The sequence below is a fragment of the Momordica charantia genome (genome assembly GCF_013281855.1).
Source record: "Momordica charantia cultivar OHB3-1 chromosome 6 unlocalized genomic scaffold, Mcharantia_2.0 BLBB01000006.1, whole genome shotgun sequence".
NCBI classification, from domain to species: Eukaryota; Viridiplantae; Streptophyta; class Magnoliopsida; order Cucurbitales; family Cucurbitaceae; genus Momordica; species Momordica charantia.
The window spans coordinates 31,390,569-31,400,278 of NW_028275164.1; the positions used below are offsets into that span (position 1 = coordinate 31,390,569).

General features: G+C 35.1%; 2 protein-coding genes across 4 annotated transcripts; both read right to left on the reverse strand.

The window, feature by feature from the left end:
- Positions 1 to 1,259: 1,259 nt before the first annotated feature.
- On the reverse strand, positions 1,260 to 4,914 carry ENH1 (rubredoxin family protein). Of its 3 annotated transcripts, none has more exons than XM_088125399.1 (7): positions 4,720 to 4,914; positions 4,414 to 4,635; positions 4,140 to 4,306; positions 3,983 to 4,064; positions 3,468 to 3,536; positions 2,422 to 2,641; positions 1,260 to 2,071 (listed from the first exon to the last, which is right to left on the reverse strand). In XM_088125399.1, the coding sequence occupies exons 1-6, from the start codon at positions 4,828 to 4,830 to the stop codon at positions 2,471 to 2,473; spliced, it is 822 nt and encodes a 273-aa protein (XP_087981525.1). In that variant the 5' UTR covers positions 4,831 to 4,914; the 3' UTR covers positions 1,260 to 2,071; positions 2,422 to 2,470. The 3 variants fall into 3 exon arrangements, with proteins under 3 accessions (XP_087981525.1, XP_087981524.1, XP_022158726.1); XM_088125398.1 differs by having other exon boundaries at positions 1,260 to 2,158; XM_022303034.2 differs by lacking the exon at positions 1,260 to 2,071 and having other exon boundaries at positions 2,322 to 2,641; positions 4,720 to 4,913.
- A 1,134-nt stretch (positions 4,915 to 6,048) lies between these two features.
- On the reverse strand, positions 6,049 to 8,882 carry LOC111025142 (glycosyl hydrolase 5 family protein). The gene is made up of 3 exons (XM_022302990.2): positions 8,307 to 8,882; positions 7,301 to 7,904; positions 6,049 to 6,491 (listed from the first exon to the last, which is right to left on the reverse strand). Exons 1-3 carry the CDS (start codon positions 8,880 to 8,882, stop codon positions 6,049 to 6,051), a joined length of 1,623 nt encoding a protein of 540 aa, XP_022158682.1.
- Between the last annotated feature and the right edge of the window lie 828 nt (positions 8,883 to 9,710).

Consider the following 9,710-nt stretch of genomic DNA (forward strand, 5'->3'; position numbering starts at 1 on the left):
TAATATTTTTTTTTATTTTAACAATTTATTTAGTATTTTAATAAATAATAAATAGTTAACATAGAATTACATCAACTAGAGAGGTTGATATAATTAAAACAACCATCATTAATATCATAATTTTTTTAAAATTTTTTAATAATATATACTTCATTGGCCCAAGTGAGTAAATCTCAAATTTACCCATTGGCCCAAATCACGGAGGGCCAATAGTCGCGTTGGATTCAATTTCTCTCAGTTTTTCACTGATATATACTTCATATACCTCAAATTTACCACTGATATCTTACTGATATACAATTGATTTACTATTGATATAACTATGATATTTATTAATATAACTTCTTAAATAAGTATATGATTTACCATTCATTAATTTATCACTAATATATGTCTGATATATACTTAATATACTTTATATACCACTAATGTACCACTGATACACTTATATAATTTCTTATATGATTATATGATTTACTGATTACTATGATATCAATATTTACTTATATAACTTCTGATATGATTATAGTTTTACCCTTGATTTACCACTGATATAACATTTATATTCGTCTTATATATATTTGATATACCTCTAATTAACCATTTATATACCTCTGATATAACTATGATATCTACTGATATAAATATAATATCTGTGCATTGATATATATGCTTTTGATATGATTATATGATGTACCATTGATTTACTATTAATTTACCACTTGTATATCATTCCTGATATACCAATAATTTAAAATATATTATTTCAAATATTTGTTTTGATATACTACTAATTTTTTTTCAAATGAAAACAAGGTTGCAAACAAGGAAAATGAAATCTAAAGTTATTGCAGAAAGGTTGATATGGACCATGCCAAAGGTCTTGTCTTTACAAAAACGGGAAGCAACAAAGATATCGCCTCCTAGAATACGATAATCACCAAGAAAGATGGATGACTGATCATGATCGACTTGAAGAATTTTCATCAATGAAAACTTGTCTTCTTTTAGAACTTTAAATTCCTCCTACCTATTATTAATATAGCTTTGATATATGACTGTGCATAATTGATACCTTTGATATATCACTAATATACTGTTGATATTACTACGATATCTACTAATAAATAATGAATTAGTGGCCAATATTAAAACTTAAAATTCATTTCTCTTGAAAGATAAAAAACATATATTTCAAATAGGAAACATTGGTTTCTAAATGCTTAGTGTATAAATATTTGTACAGAGGAGACAAAAAATTCATCAATAAAAAATCATATTCCTTTTGCGAATAAAAAGAAACAATTACAAACCGTAGATTACAAACAATTACAAACTGGTACGAAAAACTATGAAATTCTGAAAAATCGAATTCTAGATTGCAAAGAAAGAAGAATTCAATGATGAACATACGCCACAAAATACGACACCCTTGAACCCCCTTCTGTTCAGTTCATCCCAATCAATGTACTCACATCAGGCGAGGGAGCGTCAAGTAATAATAGGTGCATAAGAAACAATGCCGTCTATATTCAATAATGAATAGAGAATTAGTGAGAAGAAGGCCTCAAACAGGAAAGTGGAAGTTGGTGGTTGGAAGGGCATAGGGGATTAGAGATGGGCCATGGTGGTTAAAGCCATGCTCCTCCTTGGCGTCGTTGAGTAGCTGGACGAACAAAAGATGGGGGATGAGGAACCGCTGCTCGCCTTGTTGACCCACCAGAATCGCCACGCACCCCTTGGATCCAGACATTTGCTCATATAATCTTATTAAAGAAGGAGCCATTTTCATTGTAACGGTGCCTGCTGTTAAAATTAAGTCTGTCTATTTAGGACTAGATCTTGGAGTCAGTCCATAACGATAAAAGTCGAATCGTCTTGACCAATTTGAAAGATCATTTGATGTAGTTGAAGCGTCTAGTGGTTCAAAACATCTCTCTTCCAAGGAGGCAGCAGGGATTCGACTTCCCTTGGAGGTAGGGTACCACGAAAGGAATTTAGATCATGGATTATGAATAAGCTTGGAATTGATTCCTCTCGGGTCGATGCACGAGCGATTAATGGGGACGAACTGTAAATTCATTGGTAATATGTCTACGCTGGTTCAAATCTAGCTCGGTCCAAATTAATTACTTTTACCCTACAAATAATTTGAGACCTAATGGGGATACAAAGAAATTACTACTTGATAAAATTTGATAGTGAACGCTAATATAATTTTGACATGTTTTCTTTTACTCACGACCTTTTGGTCGGAGAGAGATGCTTCAACAAGTTGAGCTATGTTTAGATCAACCATAAAAAAAGACGTTTATCACATGTTGTGCAGAAATCAAACATGATATTATTAACATGTGTAATTTGGAAATTTTGGACAAGAGGATTCATAAAATTGAAGGGTTAAATAAATGGGAGAAGTACCTAAGAAGAGAAGCATATATGATATGATCTGAGTGACAAGTTTATTATATCACTGAAGGCCATAAACAAGCAATGCTCCAACAGCAGCAATGCCAGCAACCAGACCAGCAATGACACTAATTGGAGGCAAACCTCCTCCTATTGCTTTTCCTGTGTTCACGTCATATTTTGCAAACCTCTTCTTTGGAGCTATACATTGAGGGCATGCATATCCATCCGGCTGCACCATATCCAAAAGCTACCAATTCAGAACCATACGATCCTAACCATATGCTTCAAAAATAAACTTCAACCACTCATTGTTTCATAGATATATATCTCTGACTCGACCTCATCGAATAGTATGTGGCCCGAGTTACCCAACCCTAGCTTGAGTCTATAGCAAGCTTGGCCCAAACCTAGTCCGAAATTTATGTTTAGTCTTTGACCCGTTCTTATATTAGATTGGATACATATATATCCAATACGTGACAGTAATTCACATCACTAGTGACCAGGTTTGTGTATATCATTATTCAGGTTAATTTTAGATAGTAGAATATATCATAAATAACAATCGGTTTAGGCACTATTTTGGTTCTTGTACTTTCAGTTTTTGCTCATTTTGATTCATGTACTTTCAAAACATTCATTTTGGTCAATGTAATTCAAACTTGTGTTCATTTTAGTTCTTAAAATTTCTGTTATGGTCTCTATACTGATAACAAAGTGTAATTTTGGTTTCTATTTACAAAATTTTAAAATAAAATTTAACCACAATAGAAACACTTTTAATTCAATTAGATTCTTACATTTCAAGATATTATATTTTGTGAATGGAGTGTCATGCTAAAATTGTAATTGAAAGAAATGAGATAAAAATGAAAACGAAAGGATGAAAATGGTTACATCTTAAAAGTAATTAGATCGAAACGGACATTTTAAAAATACGGGAGACGAGAATGAACAAAAGTTGAAAATAAAGGATAAAAAGGACCAAAATAAACAAAAACAAACAAAAACATCCGAGGATAAGATAAAATTGGAGAAACAATAGATGGGCGTACCTGCTCATCGAAAGGTTTGGATAAGGTGTAAATGTATCCGCAATCCAAACATATATGAGTTGCTTTAGCCTGCAAAACATGGGAGTGCAATCTGGTTGTGATATGTTCTTAAATCAAAGAGATCAGATATATATATATATTTTTAAATTACTTATATAGTTACATATCATAGTGATTTTGAAAATCACTCTAATGTTTAAATCCTAAAACTTTGTGGATGTATTTGAGAGTGATTTTAGCATTATCATTGTCAAATCAGTTACTTTTCTATTAATCATATTTGATAAATTAGAAAATTGATTTTAGAAAGACTTAATATCATTTTAAATTAATTTTTAAAGTATCCCTGAGATGATTTTGAAAAATCAATTATACTTAAATCTCTTATTTCAAAATCACTCTCAAACACACCCTTAACACGGGTTGACGAATGGGAAACTCCCAAACATGCCTTAAATCTACTACAAGCCTACAGTGTGATAAAGCCTACAGTGTGATAGTTAAGTGATGCTTGCCTTTTGTGATTCAGTAAGTTTTCTTCCAAAGCGGGGAGGCGCAGGCCGCTTCGGCAGCCGTTTAACATCTACCTCAGCTCCTCTACATTAAGAGAAAAGAACTTCTCAAATTACAACATCTTATTTTACAGGTGAAGGGAGAAGGAGAAATTAGAACCTGCTAACGACAAAGTAGACAGAATCAGGCTTGGCTTGGATGGCAGTTTTGGTGAATCCGAGCTTATCTGCGGGCCACAATTCATCACCAAAGAAACTGCTTGTGTATAGAACCTGGTCTCCGGCTTTTAGCCCTGCTTTTGCTGCATTCCCTCCCCCATCCACTGCCTAATTTAGTAATACATACATAGCCCCAACACAATCAATTTACAAACAAAAAGTGGAAGCGAGGCCTAATTTTGAACATGTAATTGTAAGAAAAAGAAGGAACTGACAGTGATGACGACTCCACCGGCGGGTTTCTGGCCCAAAGTGAGGCCCAAGGGCTTATCCACTTCAACCTCGATCGTCTTGGAAGCTCCGGCGGTTTTAGCGGACCGAATCTGGAGCCCCCTCCGCGGCTTACCGGAGAAATCTCCATTCTCGGCGACGAACCAATGGGACACCAAAACCCCCTTCTTGGCCTCCTGAACCGAGACCCCATGGAAAGCGCTTTTCTGGACACACAAAAAACGCAATCACGCCACAAAGCGAAAGCGGTTTCGATTTGGTTCTGTGGAGAGTGAGAGTGAGAGTGATACCTGAGGGTGGGGCGGGGCGGCGGAGGCAGAGGGTTTGGGAGATGGAAACCGGGGAGCTCCGATGGAGGTTCTGGCGAAGGCGGAGGAACCTGCAACCACGGCGGATGACATTTTTTGGGACTGGGAGAGAGAAAAGAAGCGGTTGCGGTGGAGATGTGGAGATTGGGGGATTCATTATGTGGTGGACTTGGACACACCCACTCCAAATGCTGTCCACTGCCTTCTTCCCCTCGCTCGTACCTTTTTTTTTTTTTTTTTCTGTGTCCAACTCTTGGATAAATGGTCCATATCATCAATACATGGCTGCAGTTGCCATCCAACGTGTGCCAGTAGCAAGTCTACGTGTCAAATTTTAATATATAATTTAAGTAATTATTGATATCGTCGAATGGATGTCTCATGAAGTAATTTTAATGTGCTTGATTTCTCCCCTTTTTCCGTTAGTTTTGCTATACTACTTGCTACTCTTAACTAATTGTCCCCCTTTTCCAACTTTTCCAAGAGTGATTTTTGTATTATGTATGGTCGTTATTGAAATAGATTCTTCTTTTATATCCATCAAAATCTCTTCCCAAATTGTACAAGCTTTTTGTAAAGTGTGTGACTTTCTGATATCTATCTGACTTGAGTACCACACGTATAATTACTTAATTTTATTTAGAAAATCGAATCAAATGAGATAATATATCAAAGTAAATAGACATATAATAGTTAAATTAAAAAGTCAATAGGAAAAAAGATAATCGAAAATTGATTTCACCTGTTACTCTATGAACCAATTAATTAATTACTAACCTTGAATGAACTATTAATTTTATAGGTCAAGAAATCTCAATTGCCTCCCCTCGTGTGGAAGTTAATTCTCTTTACTTAATTAATAAACCAATATTTCTATTTAGTTTCAATAATAAGTAAAAAGGTTTTATTGAATAAGTATTTTAACTACCTCTAATAACAATCAATCTATATACCCAGTAGATTAAGGCATTGAGTATAGTTCAAATACATGCAATCAAGAAAACTAAATAATCAATCTATAAAGTTTGATGACTATATCAATCTCTAAGATATCACAAGAGTTTAACTACTCATATTCAAAGTAAAACAATAAAATCCCACGAGGCATACCAACATAAATGGCTACCTCGACGACATACTCTTGCTAAACCCACAAGAACCATCTTCGTACTATTGCCATTGAAAGGCAAAATCTTCCATAATTAAAAGAAAGAAATGATATATAGTTACTTCGATTCAAAATGTAATACATATCACATATATTGTTCTATCATTATTATATTACTGCATTCACATGACAAACGTAACGCATTACAAAGTATTTGTGACAACCAGTTGAAACCATTGAGCCTGAGTGTCATGTAGGCAACTTGAGTCGTCCCCAACACAAATACACCTGCCCATCACAATCCTTGTTGAATTTGAGCTCTCTCTCTCCAAACACAAATTACCATTACCATTCCCATTTGGAGCCAATGTGGCCAAATGAAGCTTTGAGTCAGAAATGGCTCTCCAACCACTGTGTTTATACAGGCACTCAGTTGACAGCGATGGCTTAAGGCCATATCCACTTGCTCTTAGGCATAAACCACTATCCTTCAACCTGATTGGCGTCCCATCTCCTTCATGGCTCCATTGGCTTGCATGGGAGCAGTTGTTCATATAGATTTCCTTACTATTGCCTTCCGCTTGGACACATTGCCCACTTTGTGGATGATACATTAGGTAAGAGTTTGGTGAATACGAATTTGGATCTGCATGCATAAAGTTAAAAATGAGAGCTCTAAATAATTCAACAAATACTTTAACTTTAAGCTATCACTAAACCTTCAAACTTAAGATTTATATATAGGTTATAACAGATCGGTTAAAATACGTACAATTTTGATCCATATACTTTTAAACTTATTTCAAATAATATTGAGACATTAACATTGTGCCCCTTTAGTTTTTGTCCAAGTAAAATGGAACCACCATCAAACTCAAATGAAGACTATTTGTAAAATTTATTAAAAGTACTTAAACTAAAATGATATTTTAACCACACACATATATATACCACACACATACATATACATACATATATATATTCTTAAACACTGTTTCCATATATGGGTACTCTAATATTAATTAATTCGATTAATGAAGCTCAACATAATTAATAATACATTACGAAAGAAATATTATTTCAAAGTATTCTGTCAACCTTTGATTAGAGTACTTATCTATAACAAAAAGATCGTGAGTTTGATATTGTAAAAGTTCAAATACAAAATCTCGAATATCCAATTAAATTAACATCAAACTAAAAGTTTAAACTTATTAAAATATAACAATCATTATTTACAAAAAAAACCAAGAATTTAGTTAATTATATTTTAAGGATACCATATCTTGCAACATGGTTTGCAACCAAGCACCAAATTGGTCGGTACATATAGTCCAAAACTAACGTTTTGAGAGTGTAAAAGTCAAAATAAACAAAAATTAAAACTAAAGACCATGTTTTAAAAGTAAATGAACCAAAATAGAGACAATTGAATTAGATTTCAGGAAGACATACCTTGCAACATGGTTTGCAAGAGCTGAAACCTCTGAGAAAACCTAGGGTTTCTGACACCACTCCAATCATAATTCAAGACCCCAAACACTTCCCTAGGCCGAGCCTGCCCCTGCCTATAATAATAACTCCCTTGCCATCCCCACACCGCCCAGTCCAAATCCATCCTCGCCAGATAAGCCCCAAAGCAGCTCATAAACCTGTCATCAGCCTCATTCCCACTCTCCCTCTGGTCCATCCCAAACTCACTCACCAGCAAAGGCACTGCCCTTTCCCCTTCCACCACGAACCCAGCCCTCTCCACGAACCCATTCATCACCTTGGAGCAGATTTTGTTGAGTGGGTTCTGGGTGAACTTTGCTTGGGAGTCCCCACTGAAGGAATATAAGTGCACCTCCAACACTAGCTTGTTGTGGAGGTTGCCTAGGGGTAAGGGGGCTTGGGTTTGGCATCTTAAGTCGTTGTCGTAGTTTAGGCCCGAGATGATCACGAGGGCATTTGGGTTTATGGTGTGGATCGCTCTTGCACCTCGTGTTATGTGCTTGTTCCAATCTTTCGGGTTTGATCTTGCTCCTCGGAGTTCGTTTCGTAGACTCATGCCCACCACCTGTGTTGTTCAAATCAAATGGATTATTATTTCTATACAATTGTGGTATGTTTCTGACTGTATCTTCTTTTAAAGAGGTAACATGCGTCTTATCTATTGAGTTACATGTTCATATTGACATAATGATAATAATTTATGTGTTGGATTTTTGGTTCATCTCATTATTATGAGATATCGAATAACTACCGAGATGATAAAACATTTAATTTATTGAAGACTATGGATGGGTTATATTTATTTAGCATTGTAAAAAATCATATTTACAATGACTTATATTTTATATAAAAATGTGTGTATTTGTATGTTATAGTTACTAGGTACCTCTACAAAATTAATTAAAAAGGGTTCAATAGGTACTTCTTGATTTGTTGTGAAAGTAAAAAGGGTTGAATATGTACTTACACTTGATTTGTTGTGAAAGTGTCGAGCTACTAAACGAAGACCTTCCAACCATTCTTCTGGGTCAAAATAACGATCTCCAAAGAAACCATTTCCATCGTCAAGAGAGCAGCACCATCTTGGTTGGCTAATATGATTGTCAGCAATCACCATCAAACCACTTGCACCAAGCACATCAACTGCAGCTTCATATGCTTCGAAAATGGTCATGTTCAAAACAAACGGATTATGCAAAGCCAACCCGGCCTTGGAAGCTTTCAGATCAAGAAGGTCAAAGTTCTCTTCAATCGTCCTATTAGCATAGCGAGTAAACATATGAGTAGCGTACGTGAGTCGAACACAATTGAACCTCAACCTAACCGCCTCATCAGCAAGGTCTTTCAACGGCCTGCGGTCAAGCCCTTCAATAAGCATGCTCTGCGTGTGGGAAGGCCAATTCACGCACACAAGCTTCACACGACGTCCGGTGGCCGAATCCACAATCCATCTCCCTCTAGTTGAAAGAGGCAATGAATACGAAAGAGAAGATAACAGAGAGATCAAAGCTAAAAACACAAAGGTTTCCTTAGTGCTTCCCATCGATTTAGTTTCCATGAAGGAGAAGAGCTATTCCAAACAATCTTTATAGTGCTGAGAAGCTTTCTTTTTGTTGTCAAAATGAAAAACCGAAGTTAAATCATGTGGAGGTTGTTGGCCAACTTCGTCTTGGGAATTTAAAAACTCAACAGGCTCTTTCTGCATTGAGGACCATAAATAGTCTTTAACTTGGTTTTGCCTTATTAAATGAACATACATTCCACAAAGTTTCTCAGAAAATTTGAGGTCATTCTGCTTCGAAAGGACCAAATTTAAATGGGTTAAAAACTCCACCATAACCCAATGAAAATCGAATGCAATTTAAACTCTACTAAATAATTTTGGATGAGTAATGTTGTTTACAATTTGGATAAACTAATTAATATATAATGTGTCCATGTCAATGTAGGTAGCCCATTATGTCCTATTAATTCAAAAGTTAAGACCGGTAATTGAAAACTTCTATAAATTTGGAGACTATTAGATATAATTCTATCGAGACCTCTTTGAATTGGATTGATGTCTTGAAGTTGTGTACGCTTCAAATGTCTTGAAGTTCGTATGTTTTAGATGTCTTGAAATTTTGAATACTTCAGTTGCTTTCAACTAGATATGTATGTACACATCTTCAAGTATTTTTGGTCTTTAAAGTATTTTAGTCTCTGTTAAGAGTCTTCTTCTCATTTTTGAACTTCTGGACTCTTGAAATTAAGTGTAGCTCATCTATATATTTATAGAGTTTTTCACGAGCTTAATGGATATTGGGCTTGAATGATATTGATTCGAACTCACAATCTCTTGATTAAAGTTATATGCTAATTTATGCTCGCT

Excerpts from the sequence above, each read along its gene's own strand:
- ENH1 (XM_088125399.1), bottom strand. The coding sequence starts at position 4,830 with ATGTCATCCGCCGTGGTTGCAGGTTCCTCCGCCTTCGCCAGAACCTCC. Across the intron at positions 4,307-4,413 it reads CCGGTGGAGTCGTCATCACT|GCAGTGGATGGGGGAGGGAA; the intron begins GTCAGTTCCTTC and ends TTACTAAATTAG. Across the intron at positions 4,065-4,139 it reads GTCTACTTTGTCGTTAGCAG|AGGAGCTGAGGTAGATGTTA; the intron begins GTTCTAATTTCT and ends CTCTTAATGTAG.
- LOC111025142 (XM_022302990.2), bottom strand. The coding sequence starts at position 8,882 with ATGGGAAGCACTAAGGAAACCTTTGTGTTTTTAGCTTTGATCTCTCTG. Across the intron at positions 7,905-8,306 it reads ACTTTCACAACAAATCAAGT|GTGGTGGGCATGAGTCTACG; the intron begins GTAAGTACATAT and ends TGAACAACACAG. Across the intron at positions 6,492-7,300 it reads CTTGCAAACCATGTTGCAAG|ATCCAAATTCGTATTCACCA; the intron begins GTATGTCTTCCT and ends TTATGCATGCAG.